This window comes from Colius striatus, chromosome 15 (genome assembly GCF_028858725.1).
Source record: "Colius striatus isolate bColStr4 chromosome 15, bColStr4.1.hap1, whole genome shotgun sequence".
NCBI lineage: Eukaryota > Metazoa > Chordata > Aves > Coliiformes > Coliidae > Colius > Colius striatus.
This window is the reverse complement of record NC_084773.1, coordinates 17863037-17890144: the sequence shown is the minus strand read 5'-3', so window position 1 is coordinate 17890144 and position 27108 is coordinate 17863037. Positions and strand designations below refer to the sequence as shown.

Sequence of the window (27108 nt, the reverse complement as noted above, 5' to 3'; positions counted from 1 at the left end):
TAATAAGTTTCACTATTTCCTGTTTAGTCAGTTGTTTTCCCCATTTGTTTTTGTATGTCTTTCAAACAGCAACAAGGGAAAACGAAGCATTCTCAAAACAGGAAAATGTGATTTAACCCCACAAAAATGGGCCTGGGGATCCAGGAGTGGGAATAGTAGCCGAGACAGCTTTTTCCCTCAGAACTGCAAACAGCAGCTTACTTTTAAACTGGCCCGTGGCTCCAGCCCACGTGCCAAGCGGCGTAATTTGGCCCTTGCCTTTGCCAGGGTTGGCATCAGCTCCAGCAGGCAGGCAGGCTCCTCTGCCACAGCAACACCAGCACCAAAGTTCATCTGAATTACTCCCAAATTTGTTCTCGGGGAGCAGGGCGCAGGATTTGCCCCACCATTTGTTGCCAGAGAGTAAAGTGGGTCTTTTTTGGCCCTGCCTGCCCCGGGGAGCATCCCGAGGACAAGAGCAGATGAATTTGCTGTCTTAGGTAGAAGCTGTCTCTTAATTGGGACATAAAATGTCCTAATTTGGGGCAGGTTAAGTCTGGTTGGAGGAGGCTCAACTATGTGGATGTTGTGTCTTTTCTTTCGTTCTCCCCTGCAGACAGCAGAGGCTGTTCAACAGGCAAGTCCACAGCCTCTGCGTGGATAGGTTCCTGGAAAAGACACTGAATAAAGTGTACGTGTAAAATCATGGCATTGCAAACCCATTTATTCCTCTGTAATCATCGTAATTCGTAATCCATTCCTCTCACTTGGACCTTAGAGCCTGGTATCCAGTGACTGCTTTCTTTCACCTCCATATTGATGCCACCACTTAATATGGGCCAGACCCCGTGGGCATGTGGTGCCACACAGCCACCCAGTCTGCCACACTCACCCACGGTTATTTTTAGCTTTACGTGTTCTGTTTTGAACATCCCTGTCTGTCTCTGTGATGACTCTCCATAATTGAATGGAATTAAAGTGGGAGTTTATGGTTCTTCATGGTCTTTTAAAATATTTTGCTGGCTTAGAAATGCATCGTGTTTCACGGTGACCTTACTTAACAAGTGCTACCATCTCCATTACGAAGGGAATAGACTAAAGTTTTTAGCCCACAGCAGATGTTGGCTGAGCTTGCAAGTATGAAGCTTTTATATGAAAGGGTTTATAAAATACTTTAAAAACACAGCATGCAGGTTCTGTGGCCAGTGCTCAGTGCTTAGACAGCACCTTTCATTTTCAAAGTGTTTTGCAAATATTGGTCAATGGAAGATCCTGAAATAAGTAGCATTATCCCTGTTTGGCAGATGAGGAGACAGAGATGTTGAGGCTGTTTACAGCCTCTGAAATGGTGGGCATGCAGGCAAGTCTGGAGCCAGGGCAGAAGTGTTGCAAACTGAGCTCTTAGAGACAGAGGTATCCTCAGTGTGATAGCCATTACAGTAAATAAACAAATAAATAGATTTCTAGCTGTTTTGGCCAAGGCTGGAGAGAATTGTCAGTGCCAGAACCAGCACCGTGCTTCTGCTTTGCATGTAGCTCACAGCCTTGTGTTTGCATTTCCACATTAGGCTTTTCCTTTGCCCCTGGAAAGAAACAAACAAAGAAAAGGATAAATGCCTTGAATAAAGTGATAAACTTCATAGAGCCCTCCTTTGTAATAAATACAGTAAGTCAGAGCTTGGTCCAAGGGCATGTGATCAGTGGAGGGTCAGGGCAGAAGGGCGGCACTGGTCTTTCATTGAGCTGCATGTTCCTGGATATGGCTGTATTGGAAAATAAGAATTGAAAATGTGACTTAGAGAAGGTTGTATGTGAGTGAGAAGTTTGTGCTGAGGAAGACAAGGTAGACCAGAATATTTTCAAACTGGGGTCTGCAGAGGCTGCCAGGGTGTGCAGCGTCCTTGTTTTGGCTGCAGAGTTAGTAAACCGAGTGTGTTAAAAGCACAGAGCTGTATTCTACCGATGCTCCATCGTGGTCAGTGGGGTTGGGGATGCTGCCACAGTGATGTTCTTAGTGGAGAGAGGGAGGTGATCTGCAAGAGAAACTGTTGAAAAGTTGAAGTTTGAGTATTCTGTAATATACTCCCCAAAGCAATTTGAGTTCCTTGAGATTGCTTTGAAGTCCAAGACAGGAAGGATTCTCTTAAGCACATGCAGTAATTATTACTTGTTCATTGCCTGTGTTACCAGTTTATGTTATTACCGAGTGTCCAGTGTGGTGGAGTGTGCAGGGATCTATTTGCTTGACTTTGCATCCACAGAGTACTTACAAATACCAGCTGTTCCCATGCCCTTTCTGTGCTGCCCTGCTCGGTACGTGTGTGCCCCTTTAAGAGGCAGGCACTTTCTGATTCATGTAGGTTGTTTCTGGCAGATTTAGGGTCTTGCAAAAGATGCCCTTAGTCCCATATTAAATATTCATAAGAGGGTGGGGTCACATTTTTGTGACCTGAAAAAAATCCCATTAATAAATTTGTTATCTGACACGAAAACACTTTAGGGTGGAAAGCAATCCGTATCACATCCCATTTAACATCAGATCACAAGTTGTCAATAAATTGGGTCCTTTGTCTTTGCTTCTTGTGAGGTTCTTTAGCGGCATAACTAATGGAGCCATTGTCTGACAGCCCTCCACTCCTGCAAATAAAGTGCAGTTCTGCCTGGGAATAGTGTCCGGGTGGCTTCTGTGTTTTATGTTACTTGCATGTGAAGTAATGATCTGCATCAATTTTGTCTGTAGAAACTATGTGCAAATGTCAAAAACAAACAAAAATTGAAATAGAGGGACAGATTTTGCCAAATATTACTGCCTGACATGAAGCAGAGAGTTGCTTTTTGGGCAAGAGAAAACAGGTTATGGGGATCACGGCAGTGCAGTCTGGGTTAGAGTCGATGCAGTGACAGGACTGCATGTGCGTATTGAAGTCAAGGGGTGGGGGGCACAATGAGTTGTTCTTGAAGAGTTTGAGGAAGCTTGTTCTGAGTGATGTGAAACCGCCAACCCTGCTGTAAAAAGGTGCCGCAGACCCACACGTGACTTCCACCCCAAACTCGAGGGCTCAGCTGCCTGAAGAACAGGTAGCTGTGGCTTCCGCTGGTGTGGGCTGTGAGAGACCCCTGCCCTGGGACGTGTGAGGAGGGGCCCCAGCCCTTGGTGTGTGTGAGGGACAGTCTCAGCTCCTGAGTGTGTATGAGGAGGGTTCCCCATTCTTTGTGTGTGACATGTCTCTGCTCTAGGTGTATTGTGAGGAGGGGTCTCTGCCCTGGCTGTGCGTGAGCATCCCACCACTGTGCCGGTGATGGATGCTCCTCTGCCTCGTGAAAGGAAGGGGACGTTCCCGGTCGCAGGCCAGGCACGCCTGTCTCTTCAAACTCCTGTTACAGGCTTCTTGGGCTTCATTTTATTTTTAATTGTTATTATTTTCTGACATTGAAATCCTGAGCGTTCAGGGGCAGAACCGTCGGGAAAAGCGGGAGGAGAGTAAAAGCCACTTTTCAGAGGAGCAGAGAAAGTTGCCGCGGGAGCGGGCAGCCCCTTCCTCAGAGCCGAGGCTGGCGCCTGGGGCGGGAGTTGCGCGAGCTGACCCGACCCTTCCTCCCACCGCTGCCCGCACCCGCACGGCGCGTTGACTCGGCGGGGCGGGGAGGGCACTTCGGAGCAGTTTGTCGGTGGGTCGCGGCGGGGCCGGGGCTGCGGCGCGGGTCAGAGGGCGCGGGGGCAACGCGGTGGCCGCCGCCGCCGCCGCCGGAGGAGCGGGAGGAGGGGGCGGAGGGGGAGGGCCGGGCCCGCGGGGCGCCCCGTTCCGGGGCGGGGTGTGCGCGGCGGCGCAGGGCGGGGCCGCGCGGGTGGCGGCGCGCCGCGGCAGCCGGCGAGCAGCGCGCCCCGGCACTCCGCCCGCACCCGCGGAGGCTCCGCTCCGCTCCGCGCCGCTCTGCCAGCCCGCTCCATGGCCCGGCGCGTCGCACGCCGCCCGCCGCCGCCCAGGTGGGTGCCTTGTCGGGGGGGTATGGGGAGGGGGAGGCGCGAAGGGCAGGCCCGCTCCCAAACTGGTGCAAAGAGCGCGGAGAAGCCGAAGGATGCCGCGGCGGGTCTGACTCCTGGTGTCCGGCTGTGAGTTTGGTGGCCGGTTCTGCCGTCTCCTCCTCCGTACCCGCCTGTGCAGAGGAGGGGGGTGCAGCGTGCGCGCTTCGCAAGTTGCCTAAAGGTCTTTAAAAGTGATGGGGTGTGTTTGGTGTCTTGCTTGCCTTTTGTTCTGACAGTTTGTGTGCGCTTAGCCGGCCGGGCAGTTCTTTACTTCGGTGCTGTAGTTTTGAAGAAAAGCGAGGAAGGAGGGAAAGTACCCAAAGCCGGATAAAATACTTTGTCAGGTTTAAATGTCAGGAACCGGGATTGCTGAGTAGATTCGCCAGTCAATTTACCAGGGGGAAATTAAGTGAGTGAGCTTTGGTTTTGACATTGACTAGTGTTATGAACCCCAGCGAAATAAATGTAACGGGATCTGAATGCGGCTGAGTTAAGTGTCACCCCTGCGAGCCAGTGTCTCGGCGGCAAATGAGATGATTTTTCGAGGGTGGTGGTGGGGAGGAGGGAACCCTTAGGAAGTGGGTGGTAAGTTTAGAGCAAAGTGCATATACACTCTTCCTCTTTGGAATTAACTCCTTCAAAGCCAGCTTGTTTTCCAAAACACGAGAGTTTCAGCTGTGCTGGTGATAGGGAAGAGACACTTGATAAGGCGACGCGGTCGTCTCGGGGTGTGTGCTGGCGTTTGAAAGTGCTACCATTTTATATTTTTAAATAAAAACAACTTTGGTGGCAGGAAATGTGATTCACTCGGGGTGACTAAGATCTGTTTATGAAAACGAAATGGTTGGATTTATTCTAGCAATGAATGTTGAATTGTTAACTACAATAAATCAGTAAAGTTTATTTCTAATAAAAAGTGCCTTACTCGGGCTAGGTTGCCTTTTTTTTTGTAAATAAACCGAAATGTTAAAGCCCGTTTTCATTTGGATCAAAGCTAATTTTCATGCCTGATGCTCCCGAGCCCGATCCTGGGATGACTTGTGTGTGTGCAGCAGCTATAAGATAAGAGAGGAGCCTCTGTGCGTGTCTCTCTCCCCCAAAGCAGTAAGCACTCTGCCTGCTGTGTTAGCGCTTGCCGGATCGGGCCCCTCAGAAGCATGTTTACTGTGCAAAGCTTTCAGGCGTTTTGCACATCTCTACATCTAGCTAAAAAGCAATTCTGTTTGCCTCTAGCTCTTTTAAAAGTCATGACTAACATACGTGTTTATACGTGAATATGTCATTAGAGCGCGCTTCTGTCTGGTTAAGGAATGGCTTTTGTTGATTGTGTATTTATTGCAGTAGTAGCCTAAGAAGTCTCTAAAAGCAGGCACTCTCCTTACAGCCGGTGGAAAATCCGCTGTCAGAGGGCTTTCAGTGGTCTCCTGTGACTACTTCCAAAAAATCTCATTGATAAGGCTGCAGAAATGAAACCCAAACCCTGCCTGAACAGAGTAGCTGCCTTGGCCTAGCCTGCGATAGAGCTGAGCTGCAAACTGATTGGTCTGACACTTTATAATCAAAGTTGATTTATCGTTCATTAGTAGTGCATTAGCCCTTTCAGGCAAGACAGTTATTTGTGTAGTGGCCTGTCAAACAAAAGACCGCTAGCACCTGTCATTTCTAAACCATGAGATAAGCAAGCAGATATTAAGATAATGCAAATAGAAATACACTGGAATGAGGTGAAGTTCTAGCAATTTCCCTGTAAGAAATACTGTTTTATTTAACACGCTCATGTTTAGCGTACAGAGGAACTGTAGAGTGAAGGGGTTCCCCTACACCCGAATCATCGGGAGGAGAAGGCGTCAGCGATGAGCTGGGCGTGCGTGGCTTGTGGTTTCAGAGCACCGCCGAGGTGAGGAGGCAGCTGGGGCAGATAATGAATTGGGGAGAGCCAGTGGCTGAGACAGAAGATGTGAATGCTGTTTTGTAGCTTGAATTTAATTTTGTTTGATTTTGGTTTTAGTGTGAGAGGAAGATTTAGGCACTTCTCGTGTTTTGTCCCTGACTCTTTCCTCTTCTTACCAATGGACAGATGTCATGAAATGATGCTCTTACTGGCAGGGGTTAATTATATGAAAACTTGATGACATCACGGCAGAGCTGTGAGAATGTCAAAATACATCTGCTGCCATATTCAGACATATTGCTCTCCCTCCTCTCCCCCTATATCAGCTCCCCTCCCCTTCTCAAAAGGGAATGATCTCATGACATAAAACAGAAAACAACACAAGTGTCAAAAGAAAACAAAATTAGTGAACTTTTGTCTGCCACCATAGAAACGAGGATTAACTTATGTTATTCCAGAGCATGGAATGGAGACTATCTGCATGAGGATATATAGTGTATTGTCTTCTGTGAATTTTCATTTGACAGGGATTTTGGAGGCTGTGATCTTAATTAAATCTCAACTGACTCAAATAATGCATCTAAAGGCATGCAGTGTTGCGTAACCTTGCTGAGTTGGTAAACCATAAATCATCAGAAGGCTTATGATAGGAAGGACTGCTTTGAAATATTTTTTTTGTTTGCTACAGTTGGTTTGGTGTTTGGTTTGTTTTTTTTTTTTGGTCTTGTTTAACATACAGTTTACTGTGTTGTACTATTGTACTCTCCCTTTTTAAAGAAATGTTATTTTTGCTTTAAAAAACAACAACAAAAAGCACTGAGACATGCTCTGACCAGCCAGTCAGTTGAAAACATAACTATAATGGCATTGGCAGAGAAGAAATGAAAACCCAGCGCTGATTTCCCGAGGCTCTCGCTGCTCATAGGATGGTATGGGTCTTCTGCAGCTGGATGAGCCCTCTTGCATGGTTTTAGAAGTATAACTCTTAGTCCCACGCTGAAATTTATGCTGGGGCATAAATAGTTCTCAGCCACCACTGTGGAGTCGTCCCGTAGTGCCCCTGGGTTGTAATGGGTCACAGATGGATTGTTGTGCTGATGGACAGTGGGCTTTGACGTCTTCGAAAGTTGGGTTGATTTTTGTTGTGTGCAAGGAAGAAAAGAGTTGCAACAGTTGTGTGGAGAAGGTTAAAGGGGATTTTTAGGCATTGTAAGTGATGTAGGGCAGTCAGAGCGATTTCTTACGCAGCATTGTAACCTGGCAGTGCTCGAGCCCTGGTGTGTCTTGAGAATCACATCGTTTCTAAAATACTGAAGCTAAAGAAATGACCGTTTCGCTGTAAAATGCTTTGGTTTCTGTTCTTGTGGTTGCACGCCCTGGGCAGCTGAAGGAAAGGTAAGGGGAGGGGGATTTTTGCATTCAAAAGTTTAAAGAGTTGCAAAGCTCTTGCGCTTTCTTGCTCTGTATTTCTCAGTCATTTTAGAGCTACTGTAGACAAACCTACGCTGTAAGGACACAGCACTTGGATTTACTTTATGAAAATGTTTCCTGGTAGCAAGATAACTTACTGATGTTGTTTTCTCCCTTCTTTGCTAGGGAAAAGAGGTAGCAGGGGTAGTTTTATCAACACCTGCAAAACTAGATTGTGGGAAAGTCCTGACACCATAAGCTAAATTTGTTATTGTTTGGTGAAAGGCTTGGCTGGTTTTAAGCAGTTTGTTTGTTTTATTGAAAGCAGGACTGCATTACTGGAAACTACTTTGCTGTAGTTGAGTTAAAATGTCCTGTACTGTTTTGTTTTTATAAGGTCTTTACTAGCTCAGCTTTGCTTTCCAGTTTTAAGGAAAGGCAAGAGAATGTATCACGCAGTGATCTGCAGCTCTAGAGTGGCCGTGTGGAGCTTGGGAAGAGAAGCAGCACTGACAAATATCTTTTCAACGAGCTTTTTTATTTTTTCCTTTTTTTTTCCTTTTCTCTTTTCGAACCTTTCCAGCACAGTTTCCTCTACTAGCAGGAGGATCTGTGGTTTGTGCTGAAGTTGAATGAATGTGTGAAAACCCAGACTGAATTTTGAACAAATAAGTGGAGTTGTTAATTATGTGCACTAATTTTGGATGGATTTGCTTTCATTGATTAGGTAAGATGCTCTGTTATATGGGAGGGACAATACCCCCTCCTCCCCAAACTGACAACGGGTTTTAATTTTTAAGCTTTATCTTGCCCTTAAATCTGAAACATCATTGTTCAAATAACTGAGAACAAGGTAAACCAACAACATCAAAAAGGTCGGCTTCTGTGATTTCTCAAGGGCTTGTTATTTTGTACTTTCCAATTCTATTTGATGTCTTGACAAAACAAGATGACACAAGGGAGAATACATTAAATTTTGATTTTCATCTAACCTGTTACAGTAGTGGCAGCTTAATTTCTTTTACTTTTTACCAAAGACGACTTTTTGCACAATTACTCTAATTGCCACGCCGCTTTATGAGAAGGTTTCTTTGCGGATTTCCCATTTGCCTTGATTTTGTGAGGCATTTTTTTGAACGTGCTTTGACCTTTAACACGACGAGCTTGCTGGTTGGAGTGTGTCTTCATTAGAAGTAAATCAGTGAATGGCAAGATTGTCAAAGAAGCAACTGATGTTTTCTCATTAGAATCTAATTTGCACCGTTGTGCTTAGCTGTGATGTTCAGCTGTAGGTGTCTGCCATAGGTGTGAAAAACTGCACATTTTAAGCAAATACAGTTTACAGCTGTTATAAAGGCTACACTTGCAACCAGAGTGGCAAAGCCCAACCAGAGAGTTGGAGCAGAGCTCTGTCTTGTATGGGAAATAAACAGCACGATTTAACCAGGTGAATAGTTTCCAAGAGCTCACTGATTTTTTTCAGCTGGCCAGAACAATAAATTCCTTCTCAAATGCCCCAGGTTTGAAGAGCAGGCAGCTACGGGTTTGACTCTTGGAGGAGAAAACAGGCAGGGGCTGGAGAGAGGGCTTCATCCTTCCCTAGAAATCTGTCGGGAGTTGCAGTTCTTAAAAAATCTGCCATAGGGGAAGGGGGGAAAAAAAAGGCCCCTCTGTATAACACTTCCTTTTTGCTCACATGAAATTCCAGGCATATTAAATGCTGCTGGTTCAATCACGGTCTTTTATTATTTAATTAAGCTCTCCTTAATGTATTAATGAATTAATACACAAATGTAAGGAATCTGACATGATGATCATTCTCAGTATATTAAGGATGTTTGGGAGGGAGAGGGTATCAAGGGGTTTTCAAGGGCTTTGAGGGTATTTTGGATGTTTCTGAGCAGGATTGCTTTTGGTTTATTTGAGGCTTTTTTGGCAGAATATGTTAATCTAACATTTCCTAAATGCTGGGAAAATATGTGGATTTTCTTATCTTTTTTTTTAACTGAATCATTATAAAATATCACTGCTGTTGGGAACCACGTACAGCAGGTTGTAATTTGTCCTTTTCATGATGAAATGGGAAACAAAAATGAATAATTTTGTACAATGTGAAAAATTATGATGATAATCTCCAGGTTGAAATCTCACTCAGCTTATTAAATGAGTATTTGGTTGTGCCTGTTCTAGTTTAGTCTCTATTTGACAAATGTGTAGATGTAGAAAGGATTTAATTTATGTAAACTTTATATTTTTATGCAAATTAAATGGGTATTTATTATAGCAGAAACAATTATCCTGGCACTTAGTGAGAAACCTGGTATGCATGAGAAGTGGTAGATAAGATCAGATGTTTCATTCTGTAAACAAATACGAAAATATTCCCATTTTTTTCTCAGCTAGAAGAGAATAGAGAAGACAGCAGACATGCCGGGGAATGTCAGCGTAGCCCATCGTACTGCCTTCCTTGGGTCAAAGGGAGATCTTCCCTCCTGATAAAATACAATAAACAAAACTATAATAATAAAATGCTAATTTAATTTTAAAGAGGGTTTTCCCCTCCCTCTTTTAATAGGGAGCTGTATTGTTACGAAGAGAACAGTTATGCTAATAACAGACTACTTAGCTGATTTTACATTAATATAATAAACATTACCTGTCTTACTGTGTTGTACTGTATAATGGCAAAATAACTAAGGCTAAGAGTGAGATTCTGTTTTGCATAATGAAACAGCATTCCAGTTTCTGCGTGAATGGTTTAACAGTGGCATTTTTTGTTTTTATTTTGGAGGATGAAACGTTATGTTGGAAATGTTTTTAGTCTTGGGATAGAAGCAGGTCCAGCTTTGAGCACTTCTTATTTTGCTGGGCTCTGTTCTGGCTAGTGGCATCACCTTTCCTCTGTTTGTCAGTGTATCGGTGGTTTATCTTCTCCTGTGACATGAGCATTTTTGCATTGTTTCAGCTATGATTCTTTTTTTACCCTTCAAATGCATTGCACATAATAGCTTTCTACTAAGACAGCTCAAAGTAATTGTTTGATTTTTGTCTCGCTGTACCTACTTTTATTTGTAGCCCAGTATTTTTAACAGTTCCTCAGTGACTTACTGTCTGTGTTCAGCTCTGCTGTGCTTCGTTCAACTTCTATCACAGAATCTTTAACCAAAGAATTGCCGTTTGGAAATCCAAGGTGCTTGCTATGAGGTCGTACTGAAATCGAGTTTGAACATATATCACAGGAGAAAAGGATTTTCTGGCAGAGTTATTCTTTATGAATTAAGGAAATCCTGCCCATCTCCCATGCATGCCTGCTAACAGTTAACAGGACCACAACTGTACCCAACACTGAGGGCACGTTGTGAAAGTAGCATTCCTATTTTTGCTCTTTGCTTTTTTTCTCCCCACTTCATACAAGATTAAACTACTTGAAATTATTTAGCTGGTATTTAGTTATATGAATATCACTGAAGATGAGGGAACGGAGATGATTAAATAAGGACTAAATCATTTTCATCCCTATGACCCTTGTCTGGGTTATATGGAGGAGTGACAAATGCATCGCTGCTGTAACTCAGTTGTGAAGTTAAAGGTGAACTTGGCCTAAGTTTGTGGAAGTTTTCCTTGGTCAGTTTCACTGAAACATAGTGTATTTTTGCAGAGCTTGAAACTGGGGGCAGTGAAGGGGACTGCAGGGGACCGGAGGGCTTTGGGGGATGCAGAGGAGCAGCGGGTAAAACCCTGGGAGAAATGGTATCTGAAAACAATTGTGAATATTAAAGACATTTTTTGCCGTTGATGGTATTAGCATGTCAGCAGGTCTATACTAGTACAGCTCAGAAAGCCAAATTGCAGCTGTATTTTTACCTTTGCTGCCAGATTTACATGCAGCTGGGTATCTACCACACCCTATTGTTATCAGTCAACAATACCAAAAGTAGTTCATTAATCATATCAATAACAACAATCGTGTTTCATGTGGAAAACAGAAATAAACAACTTAAAACAAGAAAAGATTGATTTCTGCTCTGCGTGCTAACTTAGCATTCTTTAAATATATCTGCCAGTAGTTTAATTTGAACTTCAACTCCCTGAAGGCAGTAAGACAGAATTATTTTAGTTCTTCATAAACTGCCTTCTGTGATTCATTGTTAACTCATAAACCACGCTTATTTTCATGTACTTAAACAGTTAAGCCATTTTTAAAGTTGGTTTGTAATTTTTTTTGGCAAGGCGTTTAAGTTGACATCTGAGAGATAGAAATCTACAATGAATTTATAGCTCTCCGTTTAAGTTTCGTTTACTATCGAGCAAAATATCAGAAATAAATATTTTTTATCTAATGTAATGTAAAGGATATTGCACAGTATCTAAAATAAAGTTTAGTTTTGACTGAATACACTCAAAAAGGGACCCATAAATATTAGAAAGCCGTAGTTAAGAACTTACATGACTGTTTTAAATACTATTGATTTAAACCACTGGCTAGATTTTATGAATCAAAGTGTAATTTCCAAGCTTTGGCTATATTTCTCATCGCTAAAGCACTCTCTCTTGTGTGCCTTTAGCAGCTTTCCAGACATTCAACACGGGATTAAATGATAGTAGTTACAATGATCAATAGGTTAAGACCGGTACAATCACTCTTACCGCTAATGACCTCGGTAGTAATGGGTAATAAAGTGTGGGCTATAATAGCCTATTGCTGGTGCTGCATGCCCTTTGATTCCTAGTATTACCAGGGACTAGCTACATGAAAAAGTTGGACGTTGGGAGTTAAGAGAGTGGATATATAGGCCATCATTCTTAACTGTTTAAAGTCCTCAAACGGTGTGCCCACGCTCATTTAGGATGTGTGTCTTTTTAACGTGGCACCTTCTGGTTTATTTGAATGGTTTTTTTTGTAAAAGGTTTCTGTAAGTTGCTTTCCTGATAAGCTGAAGTACAAAACTTGGGCTGAATGTGGCCGTTAGCCATGTTTATAAATGGAAGACAGGACCTTTTGAGAGGCACAGATGTGGTGCGAAAATGTGGTTTCGGATGGTGGGATGGATCAGTGTAAACTTGTACTCTAGGTGTGCTATAAAATACATGTCTAATTTTTTTTCTTGGTGATTAAATGCTTCTGTTCTAGCAAAGAGTGTGCAGCGAGGAGATTCTTTACTAGAAGGTAGATGGGTGGCTTTCAAACATAGGGCCAAATCTTTAGGTTTATCCCAAGATAAATGTGCAAAATAGCTATGGAAGTGAATGGGGAGTTGTCTCTGCATAGCTGATGGCACAATGCGGCCCTTCGTATTAATCACCAATGTGTAGGGTTTACAGCACCCCACCCTATTCCTGTCTGTATCCTTGCTTGTTGTCATAAATCTGACTGAAGAGTATTTGTGTTGTCTATCTTCCAAGAAGGGCACAGAGAACACACTTAAACATGCTTCCTCTTCTGTTTGCTCGGTCCAACCTCAATGAAAGGTAGTACAAACCCGAGGGTAAAGTAAACTTCTGTGGGGATGAGAATAATGAAGGTGAGTCATGCTTCAGGGTGAAGATAGTGACGGCAGTATTTAATGAAATAATTGTCTACTCCCAGAAAAGTTTTTAAAAGGCTATGGATTAAGATATTCTGAATTGATGGGATTAGCCATCCCTCTGACTCCATGTCCCTGGAGCCGGTCCTGCGTGGTGTGGCTGTGGCCTGTTATGGTGGCCAGCCACTGACTTTCCCATGGACACAGCCATGGGAGAATGGCTGCTGCCTTCAGTGGGACTGGTCCTTGACCCTGTAATTAACCCTCCATTTGCCTGGACCACGTTAGGTCTGTGGTAACGTGCCGTACCACGGGGAATGCACAGACCTGGCTGCGTTGGTGTTAATGGGATGTCGGAGGCAAGCGAGCCTTTGCTGGGCTTTGCTCACACGAATGTTTTCGAGGCAGTGTCTGGCCCTGGCACACAACATGTACACAACAACACCGGGAGATGTGCAGTGTACGTGCGTCTGACCTTCAGGAACCATTTTTAGTTCATCAAAATTAGTGATGCTGAGAAATCAGGACATCAGTGCATAATGACTGTGAAATTAGGAATGAGAGCTTGCTATGCAAATGACAGGACAAATCATGTGAAAAAGTCAAGATAAACTGCATATTAAGACATTATGTTACACAAAATTAATACTGCATTTCTCTCTTGCTTACTGCTACACTGGAGGATTTTTTTTAACTCCTTTATCTTCTGATCAGCTATTGTCTGCTGATTTTTTTATAAAAGTGGTGCACAGAAAAAGTGCTAAACATATTATTACCTTTTATTGTAATACATGAGCTGACAGGAGATCTTTTTTAGCAAAGTATATCCTTTACTGCTTTTAGTTCTGTGCTGTCACGTATTTGATTTGAAACTATAGAAAAGTAAGATACTTAAATATTACTGTTAAAACTCATATGGGTTTTGTCTTTTCCTCTATTGTTTTTTTTTCCCCCCCCCTCTTCTTGTTCTTTTCCATTTTTGGGGTGGAGGGTTAGAGGGGTGGGTTTCTACGGAAATAGTCTTCTTGTGTTACTAGGACTGACAAAATGGTTCTCATGTAGTCTGCAAATTAAACACAAGTGTAGTGATTATTTTGAATAGCTAAATTACATTCTAGAAAGCTTGCAGAATTCATAGCATTGTCATTAGGTATCCGCTTGAATACAATTTGTGTAACCTTGGCCAAGACAGCCTGTCATTTTAATGTCAGTGTTTTATCTGAACAAGACATCATCCTTTCAGATACAGTGTACAGGTTCCTTGCAAAGATGCCCGTGCAGAAACGTGTTAACAGTTGCAAATATGAAATGCTATCAAGTTCATCACTGTAGCTGTTTGTCACTGAAATGTCATGGAAAGCGGCTTTTAATGGTATCTCACATAATATGAAAGAATTGAAGACATCTGTATGCTGGGTGAATATGGAATGGTAAAGACATCGTGGTAGGGCCTTTCTGTTAAAATTGCATCGGAGTCTAGTGCTGTTATTCACATCACTGAGCCTTCCTTCAATTTTCTTAAAAACCTGTCGTAATAGGGTCTAGATCCCATCAGTGCGGGATACTCGGCTGCTGGGTTTCTGTGCAGAAAGCAAGAGCTTTCTGCGAGGGAAAGGACCCAGTCCATGCTTTCCTGAAAAATAAATAAATCTGAACAGGTTTTACTGCTTGCTTTTAAAGAATTCCCATCACTATAATGTTTTGCAAAAGGGGGAATTTAGTCACTGGGAAAATGTGGTCGCAATACCTCTGTGCCTGCTGCCGTGGGCCCCACGGACTGTCTGGCCAACACCAGGCATGGGCTGTTCCAGCATGGGGCTGGTGGGTGATGTGGAGGGGCTGTGGCGAGCGATGCACTCTGACCCCCTCTTTGCTTTCCTTTCGCCTTTCAGGTTCCAGTGTCAGTGGCTATGATGACACCTCAAGTGATCACTCCCCAGCAAATGCAGCAGATCCTCCAGCAACAAGTGCTAACTCCCCAGCAACTCCAAGTCCTGCTCCAACAGCAGCAGGCACTCATGCTTCAACAGGTAATTGTTTCCTTAACAGCTGCTCGGATGGCCTGTGCAGATACCAGAGGGCTTTGCCTCCAGAGATGTTCCCGGGGAAAGAAACTGCCCGTGTCTCGGGTCTGTACCTCAAGGCAGCCGTGCTCTGAGATGAACTGACTGCTCTTTTGTTTTTAATTCTAGAAATAGCTACTGGAAACAAATCCAGGGAGCAGTGCTAGGAGTGTTTCCAAGATCAGCTAAATAATACAGATGCATTTTTAAGTGTCAGGACTTCGGCAGATGTCTGTGTTGCTTTTGCCTGCATCCCCCAGAAAGCACAATGTGCACTGACTAATTGGAATAAACAAGGTAGCAGGGCGGCACTTCCCATTTTAGACCTCGTTATGTCCATCTGGAACCATAAAGGACTTTGGAAATGGTAGCAATAAAAGTGAAGAGGATTGCAGGCCTTAATCTGTTTGACTTCAGCCAACGTACACCATGCAGTGTGTCAGTGTTTCTCACAGCCCATGGTCCTTTTCCAGCTGAGAGTTGGCCACCGGCAAGCCCCGAGGCTGGGTTACCATAGGGTACTACATGGCAGGGGGCTCACGAGTCCCCGGTGGGTGTCAGCATCCAGCCCAGCCTGGCTCAGCAGGCTCCCTCCTGCCTGCACGGCCAGCATCTGGAGAGTGGGGAGGAGAAGAGTATTACCCAGGATGTCTATGCATGTATTGAACCACACTTCATATAGTCAAACCCTATCATTTAGAAAGCATGTGTGTTTCACAACAGAGATTCACCAGGCTCTCTCAGCAAGGGCATTCTGGCTTTGTTGTTACAATCAAAGGTCATTCCTTGCCTTATTTTAATTAGTTTGTGTAGAAAATGGTATGTTTTTCATCAGTTCATTTTGGAGATTACTTTTCAAACGATAATGCCAAGAATAGTCAGTGTGCACTGAATTTATTGTTGAGTTTCAAACTAAAGGTCAGACCATTACAGATAAAAGGATGCTATTTTTCAAATCACAGTTTGTGTGTTACACCAAAAGGGACACTGAATTGGCTCTCCACTTTGTTACTTACCGTCTTTCCTTTTCTTTGTAGCAGCAGCTTCAAGAGTTTTATAAGAAACAACAGGAACAGTTGCAGCTTCAACTTTTACAGCAACAACATGCTGGAAAACAGCCTAAAGAGGTACAGACAATACCCGTTTTACTTTCAAACCACAGATCCCCAGGGACTGTCTAGTGGCTATTAAACTGTCATTCATCTTATAAATGATTGCACAACTGAACTGACTCTATCGGGTCTCAGCTTTCAGATTTAGAGTTATTGTCCTGTTTTCGCCTGTATTTTCCTGTGCTTTCCATTTGCTTGCTGCCACATATTTTATAGCAGGAGACCATGCCTTGATGTTCGCTATGAGTACTGGAGCAAGCATCTAGACTTGTATCTTGGGAGAGTGCTTTTGGAAGTTAGTTATGTTGTAAAGGGGAGGGGGCAAGGCAGCAGGCCCAGATATGGTGCTGTCCTCTCTAAAGAGGGCAAAATGACAGGAGACGTTGAGTTTGGGCTTGCAGTTCCCAACCAGAGAGGTTGTGGTTGTATGTTCCTCACAGCACGGACATAGCAGGAGGGATGGCACTGGAAGAGCGTTGGTGGTGACACCGAGGAGGGAGATGTGAGAGGCAGAGGTAGCACAGGAACATTGCCCATCTGTGATGTGGGGGCAGGAGACCTCAGTGATGCTACAATGGTCTGTGGCAGGAACCAGGGTAGTTTCTGCATCTCCTTTAAATACACTTCCCTTTGAAAACTCCTATCAGCTCCTGAACTTTTGTGTGTTCATTTTGGTATGCTTCAATTTAACTTTGCTGCAATCGTGTTTCTTTTTGAGGCGCTGAGTTCACCTCTCTAGTCACAACGAGTTGCAGATTTCCATATTTAACCTGACATCACTGCTGGCTTTGGTAGACCCTAGAAAGCTGCCTCTTGGCAGGAGACGCTGCGTGATGTCCTGCAGTAGCAGCAGCGCTTGGGTGTCACTTTACCAGTGGTGCTGCTCGAAGCACGCACCGATTTCTGGACCTTTTCCCCCTGCCCCCACCCCTCCTGAAATTTGGGCAAATCGTGCCACCTGTGCCAAGTTTCAACCCGGAGTGAATTTTTCCAGCTGAGTTATAAACCCCTGAAAATAGGGGGGTTTATAATGGAAACGCTGACACAACCTTAACCATAGCGCGCTTACGGGCGCCACTATAATAAAAAGGGAACAGATTAAAAAGTGTCTAAAATGTAAATCTAAAGGACTAACAGTAATTAAAATGGAAATGGCACAGGGAGGGAAGGCATGTAATTGTGAGATATCACTGTGCAGAATGCTCTCAGCTTTGTTTTGCTGGCTGTTTTTCTAATTCAGTAGGGCTTACTCATCAGTGGCAGTTCAATGCGCGTTAATGACTCTGGGATGCAGGCATCACTCTGGACAAAGAAATGATTATTGTGCGGTCAAAAGAAGTTCAAAGACAAGAAGGGAATTTCAGTTTTTTCCTTAGAGATCCACATTCAAGAGCATATAAATTAAGCCAAATGTTAAAAACCACAGTCTGAAAGCTGACTTCAAAGTCACAACTCTCTAATTAATGAACTGCGAGCTTCAGTTTGGACAAGTCGTGGTTTGATGCGCCCATAAATCAACATGACAGGTCTGTTTCACAGTCTCAGACAGCGCTTGTCATTGAGTCACATCAGATGTAAACACAGCAGAAAAAAGAGGGAATATGAAGGAGGTGCAATTGATCAACAGAATTGGTAAAAACCCACTTTTGAAACGCATTATGCATGATCACAGGAAATGGCGATAGCCTCAAGAGGCTTTCTCCTTCTGCTGTTGCTTTTTTGAATCAGATTTCTAACAGCCTTCAAAAGGGAGAATAAGAATTATGGAGCTTCTCCCCTGTGGCTGGCAGGCAATAACCCCCTGTTGTTATTTTGTGCTTCTTTCTTTTCAAAGGCGTCAAAATTTAGTTTTTTAAAGATCTTTAACTCTATATTTGAAGACAAACAATAAAGGGCTGCCACTGTCATTCTTATCAGTTACCAGGGATTGTATTTTTTCTTTCTGTTGCCACTTCTTATTAACCTCTTATTTGGTCTATTAGACATAGTTTTGAATGCAAGCCTGCATGCTGGGAGAACATGAAAGTTCAGATGAGCTCAGAGGGCAGATAAAGAAATTTGAAGGGGAAAGTTACACAGCAGAATGAACGATAAAAGTTAACTCTTCTAAATTGTTGTTGTCAGACAGGAGAGCATCTCAGACACAAAGATGAGGGCTTGGAGCTTAAAGAAAAAAAATACTTTGTGTTAAAGAAGACGAGAAGGGAAGTTAGACAATGTGATGGCATTTCAATATCTAACACACTGATTTACTGTGGTCACACTTCTGATATTACACTACCGAAAGCAACAATAAGAAAGGACTCCTTCCTGTTTCAAGAAGAGCATTTTAACAGGGTAGCTGTTAAGAGAACAAGGGGCCCAAGTCTCTCCAGCTTTTTCTAGGGTCCGGACTGGCTATTTTTGCTGCTGGTTTTAGTAGAGGCCTGTTTTGACGATGCGTTGCATCCCGCGGGTTTGTTCAGCCCCCTTTTTCCTACCTCGAGGAGATTATTCTGCCTAAATTAGTAGGCAAGTGGTGGTCTTTCTTTTTTCTTTCTTTTCTGCCTTTACTCCCTCTCGTGCTCAAACCCATGGCTGGGCCCTATGGTGACTGGGGCCGCAGTGAGGACCGGCGGCTGCCATGCTAACGAGGGCCGAGTTTGTACCTTGACAGATGGAACAAGTGTATCCATGTTCTGCATCCCCCAAGTCATTTTGCTTGTGCCTTGTCCTATTGTGCTGTCGTGAAAGAAGCAAAACACAACACATATCCCAAGCCCAACTGGTAAAAGGGATCTAACCCCCAAGCAGGATAACAGACAGACCCCTGTAAGGTTTCTGGTGGGTTTTACTCCAGGGCTGAGTGGCATAGCGGAGGGTAAGCACTGCACAGTACTTGGGAGCAGGAGGAACTGGAGTGAGATCTCAGCCCTCTGCCCATGGGGCTGCCTCTGCCCCTCAAGGTCGGATATCCCTGAGGCAGGGGGGGCTTCAGAGCCGCAGGAGGGTCCCAGCGGTGTCCTGGTGCTGGACTGAGCATGTGTTTTTCCAAAAAACCCGTTTGTCCTCGGGCAGTTGTGACAGTTTATGTTAGGCAGGAGGGAGTAACCTAAGAAAGGAAAACAGACCTTTGACAGAAGCTTTAGGGAGGGGATCAAAAATGCAAGTTTTATCAGGATATTTCAGCATTTTAACGCTGACTACTGACCTGACAACAGGACTGCACTGAGACCTTTTTTGTATGCATTCAATTGTGAGAAGTAAACAAACTGCCTTGTATCCTGTGTTTGGTAACTGGGTGGGGAGCACAGTTTGGCAACGTGTCTTGCTTTTAAATTCTTTCTTGGACAATGGGCCTTGTATACTTTTATATCCTGGCTTTTCAAAGTAGAGAGCATTCAAGAGCTTTTCTTAGGATAGCTGAGAAGACAACCACACGGGCATCAGTCAATTCATATAAAAGTTCCTTTTTAAATAAACCTCCACAACAGAACCATGCTTAAGTTTACACTTGGATGGCAAATAGGTAAAACAAGTCACTGTAACTACATTTTTGTGTAATAGCATTTATTTATATATATGTGTGTGTGTATATATATATATATATATAGTATATGCGTTTAGAAAATGAATATTTATAGAGGCAAACATTTTAACTCAATATAACTGTTGCTGGATCTTGCATGCATCTAGCGCTGATGCAAATAGTTGCAACAACTGGATCTGTCTCAGCAAGCTGTTGCAATGAAATGAAAGCTCTCTGAGCTTCACAGGATCTAAACACGTATTTGTTTAACTGTGTTCTTGAAGTCCTAGATTTTCTTTGGAGATAAGATAAATCAACTTACTTACAGATAAGATAGACTGATGGACTGTCAGTTCAGCTGTGAATGTACAGTTGGTTGCCACAGATGGGCCACGGTAGTAGAAGAAGGTGGGGGCCAAACTGCTGGCTGTCAGTCCTGCTCCCACAGCTCTGGTGGGTTTTTTCCCTGCTTAGCACCAGTAAGGAACTGGGCCAGGGATCCTCTGGCTTGGTGTCAAGGAAGGGTGACAGAAAGCTCGGGATCTGGCTGGGGTTTGTTTGTAAAAGTATGCAGTTTTGTAAGAGTTAATTTTCTTTCCGTAATTGTTAGCCATAACGTGTATAAGACCTCCACCTTGATATGATTCCTAGCAGATTAGGGATATTAGATAATTTCCTTCTATTTATTGTACTACTGCACTGTATTATCTTTCTATCACTCAGATAATTACTAAGGAAATCTACATTAATTTTTTTTGGCTAGCACAAGGAACTGCTAAACACTGGCATGATGTATTGATGTTTTACACAACAAAAGTTTTCCTCCTGTCATTGTACAATAAATAAAAAGATATTTATCAAAATGCAAAGCCTTTCATGGATTTTAAAGAACAAAGCAAATAAAATACAAGATGAGCATGGAAGCAAAACCTAGAGGCTTCCTTAACTGAACAAAATTAAGGACTCTGAAGCCTGGAGTACTGTACATATTAAACACTCACATTCAAGTAAGATGTTGTTTGCTAAATTATGAATGTGTGTAATTAAAATCTAGTGGCTGTTTCTATGAAAGATTTACAATGTTATTTCATCGTTTGTCATGGCTAATTAACAATATTAGATGAAGTTTTTCTTCTTCAAAGGTCTGATTTTTTCTCATTTATTTATGTCAGAAGTGATAAACAGAGTAGTTAAAAGCTTCTCCGGGTACAGCAGTGAGAAAAGCAACATGTTCTTTTACACCTCGAAGGTTCAAGGTTCACGTCCCTGTGGAGTAAAGCAGCTCCATCTTCTTTCTAGCGAGAATAATTAAAAATTTCAAAGTGCAGAAGTAGCAGCCTTAAATACAGCACAGAGTAATTCTGAACAGAACAGAAAGTATTGTGGGGCTTGATGGATGAATAAGAGGGAGTAAGTATAAAAATACCGTAAATTAAACCAGTTGTATTGCCTTAATAGTTGAGACAAGCCTTGCATGAGCAAACAGAGCACAGTGCAGGGTTGTTTTTCATTATGTCTTAAGTGTGATGTGATTGTGTGATGTGATTCTCGTGTTATACTTGTTCTTTGCCTTGAAGAATTACCCAGGACTTCTAACAGCTGCCAGCAGTGTTTGCTTTACCACTGAAATGCAGCCACTTCTGGGATAAAACACGACCACGTGGACCAGGGTGATGGGTAGTGTGGGCCAAGTAGTGCTCCATACGTTTTTAACTGGGGTAGCAGGAAGGACTTGGGTGAAATGAAAGTAAGCACTGGAGATGGGAATCATCCAGTGCAGCCCCATGGTTGGCTCTAGCACTTAGATGTTCTTTGGGGTCTTTAGTATGGGGTGGTGGGCTCACCAGCTTGCCTGGATACCAGGTGGCTGCCATCAGAACTTAAAGTGTATTGAGACGAGCCCTGGAAGCCCTCTGCTCGTGCTTTGCTCTGTATTGACAAATATGCGTGTTTTTTAACTATTTTTTTCTTTTCCAGCCCCAGCAGCAGCAGGTGGCTACGCAGCAGTTGGCCTTTCAGCAGCAACTCTTACAGATGCAGCAGTTGCAACAGCAGCACCTCCTGTCTTTGCAGCGTCAGGGGCTGCTAACAATCCAGCCTGGCCAACCTACTCTGCCTTTGCAACCCCTTGCACAAGGTAGGTGAGGAGGTTTGGGAGCTGCCAGCCATCCAGCAAAATGATGGCATACATGCGCGCGCACACAGACACACACACAGAGAACTGTCAGTCGCTAAGAGAGGGAGGGAGAGCTCTTGTAGCCTCATAAAATAATAAGCACAGAAAAAACCTGACAGACAGAGTGGACATCATAAAGATACTTTTTGAGAAGTGCAGTACTGAAATCATGGATTGCTGTGGCTAGCTGGAGGCAGGTGGTTTGGAGTTCAGATTCAATTTGCACAGCTATAGCCAGTCTAGTGGATTTGAAGCTGCTGGTTGTACTCAGTCTGGGCTTGAAGTCCTTCACAGGAGGCACCTTAATTGATTCCTGAGTGCTAAGGCTAGTGTGAGAGCAGCTTTTCCTGATTTAAATGTGTTATTTGGGTGCTTTCTGGTTGCAGTCTGGCGAGGAGCCGAGCTCAGGGCAGCTCACATCTGCACACTGCCAAACTGTAGAAATGTGATTGCCCTTTGGAACACCTGAGGGGGAGAGGTGATGGTATCTCCTCTCAGCACCTCTTTACGTGGCCTTCGTTTCACTACCTGTGTGCATCATAACTTCATTTCTCTTTCCACAATGAGGCAAATCGGGATGAATTTTGTTTAATTTTGATGATATTGGCAGTTAGATCCTCTTTTATTCAGTCCTGCACTCTGCAAGAACTTACTGCTTAACTATTCGGGGTTTTTTTAAGATACTGACATGCTGAAAGCAATAACTACTTTAAATCACAATACTTTTGACACTGATTGTAACCTGGGTGTTTTACTTTCTCTTTTGCACTTTGGCTTGGTTTTATTGATATATTTTAAACTACGTTTGTCTGCAAGCCTTGGGACATATTAACAGACTTGCCTGAGCTCTGACTGCAGTGATTAAGGCAAGCTGTTTGAAGTTGGCACAGCTCAGAGAGGACCAGGTCTTTCAACCATGATGCTGGCATTTCTGAATAATCATGTCTTTTCCTTCCCTTGCCCCGTAATAAATTTAAACATCCACCTCAACAAGTTGAATCAGCTCAAGTTGAATGATTCAGGCTCTTCAAAGCTGCCTTAGGCCTGCTCCTAGTTGCTAAATCATATAATGAGTTTACATTCATGTCTATTCAGTTAAATGGGGGGGATGGGACAAAATTGCTTGTGTTCTTCACCCTTCTATTTAGTCTGTGCATAGCTGCAAAAAGGAGAGCGAGGTGGCTGGTGAACATTAACTTACATGGATAAAGGGAGACAAAAATGGGGAGTGGAGTCTGCTTTGCCCTGTGGCTGATGTGGTTTATTTAGGCTTATTTTTGCCAGACCCACAAAGGTATTTCTAGCTCCTGTTTTGAGAGGCTAAGCTTTTGGGGAGCTGACACCTCCCTCTGCGAGACTCAATTCAGCTGGACACGTGGTCTAGTCTGGTCCTGTGCTTGAGTTGGAGACTGGTGGGCAGGAGGTGGTGCCTGCCTGGGAGCTGCAGGATCAGGCCTGGAGTGGTGGTGGTTGCAGGCGCTGTTGATGCCCAGTGTGATGGGGAGAGGGCATGAAACAAGTCCAGGAAAAAGGGCACATAGATGAAATGCCACTTACACTTGCAGAATGTGGTAAGGCGCGTTAATTACGCTCCAGATTTATTGTCGGAAGCATCCCAGGCTGTTCCCACACCCACTGGACTCAAGCTTCAACCTTCCTCATTTTTCCCACAGCTCCTATACTATTAAGTTGGCTCAGTGAGGCTCATTGTATAGTACATCAGTTAAGCTGTCCAAAGGAGGGCAATTGGGCAGTGACAAGACACGCTCATGTGTAATGTGAAAGAAATGAATGTGGTGATGCATGAAGTGTAATCTGTGCGGTAACACATCGGAGACACCAGTAGGTAATTCAGCAGTGGTGGCATTGATTGATATGGTTAGCAGGGTACTGTAACTATTAGTCCTCGTAAAGAAGTGCATTTAAAACCTAAGGGGTGCCGACTTGCACGCCAGAGACCACATAAACATAAGCAGAAAGGGCTGGTTCTTGCAGGGAAATGAGCTGCGAGCGTGGGGGGCAGCTGGAGCCGGAGGAAGGAGGAACCTGAGAGTTCAGGCAGGTTGCAGTACAGCACGAGATACTTGATTTTTTTGTATCAGCGAGACGATGGCTTAAAACTGATGTCATTATGAGGTTTAAATCAACTTTCTGCTTGCTTGAACATGGTCACCTGGGTATGGAGGTACAAGGACACAAAGAGGTTGAGCAACTCTGTTTGTCTTTGAGCCGGTGATACCTGGGGTTGGGAAATTGAGTTCCGTGAGCAGTAATCTGTCAACTGTCCCCACAACATACATTTTTTAAACCTGTGCCTACATTTTGTTTCATAATGAAGGGGACTAGTTGTCCTGAAAAATGCAATGAAGAGCCAGGGCTATAGTTTAAAATAATTGGTAATGGACACTTCTTATTTGAGGAAAAAAAATGACATACATCACGCTCCTTTGTTTTCAGAACAGTTTGCAGGAATGAGGCAAATTCTGTTTTTTCCAGGGAGGGAAAGCTGCTTCAAAAGTGAGGTTTTTTAAGTGCTTTTAGAAGTAACACATTGTTTAAAGCTGTATTTTAGTTTCATTTTAGTTTTTAGCGCTCGCCTGTTGTCTTACACAAAACAGCACATCCTTTATTGTTACATTTGTGCAGTCTTTGCTGCGCTGTATTTAGAGTCATCTGTAATCTAAATTTTACATCTGTACATAGGAGCAATTTAAAAATAAACCCTGTTTCAGCAGTGTTCTGAGTGGCGAGAGGTAGATCTCTCCTGTCTGCAGAATGAAACGGCAAATCACACTTCAGATCACCAGCGAGGGAAAATAATAGGACTGAGACATCTGGGTGCCTGATTGCTCCCGTAGGTTTGGCAGTTGCAGGTCTCAGTCCTGTTACCAGTCCGTCCGAAGTTGCAGCCTCGGCAGCAGTGATGGCGGGTAATTGCAGCGCAGTTCTGGGAATCTGGCTTAAAACTGAGCTCTCGCTCTTCAAATGAAACTGTTAAATGGTAAATTACATAATTTATTGCAAGTGTTCCTGGATCTATTTGACTTGCTTTTACCATTTGTTCTATTATTTTATTTAACCATTCTGCTGGATGAGTAATGAGCATACCTTTCAGCTGCCCAGTTTGACAGGCTAGTTAGGGATTCTCTCCAGAATTACTCTAAAAGAACTAGATTTGGAGAAGAAAGACTTAAAAAAAATTATTAATCAAGTGATGTAGTATTTTTTAAGCAATGGGTTCTATGCAGACCTACATGACATCACAGTTAACTCTTTAAATTTATGTCACCCATCCTGAAATCCTCCTTATCTCTAGCATTTCTTTTTTCCCCACACAACTGGATGTATTTTACTTTTCCTTCAATGTGAGCATTAACGGTCGTTAGTGCTAATAGGAGTCACCAACCCCCTTGACTTTTATAGGATCTATAGTGAGGTGTAAATATTATGTGTGTGTATATATTTTAATGGCTGTAATACTTGCAGACTTTTCCTTGGGATAAAGCATTAGTCGATGTTGAAGTGACCAGGAGGAAAGAAAGGGAGAGGAGAGTGCATACTAGCCTGTCTCTAATTAAAAACCTGCAGAAATTCAGATAAGGGGGTAGTGGCAAAAAAAAAAAAGGAAGAAAAAAAAGAAGCCAGTTATTCTTTCCCTATTTGCTTATTCTGGAAAATAAAAATAGGTGTCGACTCATATGGTCTCATATCAATATGTTATCATCAACAGACAAGTCTATTCACTATTGTTTCAATTGAGTAAACAGTGGTGTAAGGGTCAGCCGTGCTCACAGGTAATTGTTAGTGCGAAGACAGTCCTGTCAAGCATGTTGGCTAAAAATACATCCCACACTGTCACTTCGCAAGGTGTTTGAAAATAATAGCCTCGATACAGCAAAACAGGACACAGGCTTGTGTACTGACCTTTTTCTTTGTTTAATTTGCTCAGAGGTTTAATTTCAGGGGACAAGTAATAATTGAATATGTCTAATAACTAAATGCTCATTTGGGACAAAATCCATCAAAATATAATTGGCGTTCAGGTGTGATGAAAGGAAAATGACGTGGCTTTGGAGAAACGGATGTGTCTTAAGAATATGATCTGATCACTTAATGTATAAATTGAAGCCTCTTTCGTAATATATATTAATTGCAGACTCTTAAGGATTTTAGCGGGTTTTTTTGTAGTGAACCCTTACCAGAGACCAACTGTTTTTGTTAATGCTACTCTGGGAAAGGCGGGGAAGGTTATTGGTCTGTCGTGCAATAATTTACTCCTCTTTGATATGCAAACGATCCACGGTGAATATAAAAAAATCCTATCAGACTCATTTCACAGTTCTTAACCACTTAGATTCTCTGGAGTCTATCGCCTCATTAGACCAGTGCTCTCCAAAGCTAGCATAATTAAAATCTTTAACAGTTTAGCAAAGTAAAGATGTTTGGCTGATCACGTTGAGATGATTATCTATCCATTGTATTCTAAATGACAAAAATAAATTAAATTTAGACCTTGGCATTTTTTATTATGTGTTTCAAATGAATATAATGCATACTGCCTTTTTTTCCTTCTCTCTCTCTTTTTTTTTTTGCTTTTATTTCAATACCTTAGGATTGGTGAGGTACATGCCTGTGTGAGCTGCTGCTATACACTCAGAAAATGGCAGGTTTCCTTAGGATAGCTCCAGCGCTACAATATGGTGAAACAATGAACAGTCATCCAAATGATGATCTGGAAGCACAATGATGAGAAACCTCTTTAAAAGCACAAAGACACTGACTTTTTTCCTCTTTCTGCACCCATCTACCCCCCCCCCCCCCCCACCCACTCCCGCCCAGATTTTTTAAGTGATGCGTCTCTACTGCTAATTTTTTCCCATGGCCTTCTCCGAATGGCCTCTTAAGTAGTCTTGAGGGAGAGCAACTTGACTTGTTTGATCATGTCACAGCCAGCAGCTTTCTCCACAAGCATGATCTCAGAGTGAGCCCGTGTCAGCGTGGCTCATCTTCCAGCATTCGCTTTGGCCCACTGGAGTTTGCAAAGTTTTCATTTGCCTTATTTCTCCAATGCTGTGTCCCAACTCCGGCGTCCATTTGGGATGGATTTTGTTGTTATTTCTTGAAGCTTATTTTATGTTTTCATTTTACTTTTGAATGGCTCATTAGCATCGATCTAAGAAATGACAGTAATAACAGTGTTACTTGTATAGAAAGTTACACAGTTTTTCAGTAGACACATCCATCAATTAAGTGAGCAGTTCGAGAAACCAAAATTAATGAGAAAGATAGGTGTGTTAATGAAATAATCATAGTATAATCAATTTGACTGTTAAAATTTGAAAAGCATTTCAGGAAGACAATATGAATTCATAATTTATGTCTAAAAGTGATTAATAAAAACTGTATTTAATAACAAAGCT

The 27108-nt window shown here is 43.0% G+C and overlaps 1 protein-coding gene across 10 annotated transcripts in view; it reads left to right on the top strand.

The window, feature by feature from the left end:
* Positions 1-27108, top strand: part of FOXP1 (forkhead box P1) — a 410233-nt gene that overhangs the window by 319513 nt on the left and 63612 nt on the right. For 7 of the 10 annotated variants that reach the window (XM_062008073.1, XM_062008068.1, XM_062008069.1 and 4 more), the window contains 3 exons: positions 14722-14859; positions 15930-16019; positions 21490-21649. In XM_062008073.1, the coding sequence (XP_061864057.1) occupies positions 14722-14859; positions 15930-16019; positions 21490-21649 (388 nt within the window). Of the gene's footprint in view, positions 1-3852; positions 3965-14721; positions 14860-15929; positions 16020-21489; positions 21650-27108 lie in introns of those variants that run through there. The other 3 variants (XM_062008078.1, XM_062008074.1, XM_062008075.1) reach the window with 2 other exon arrangements.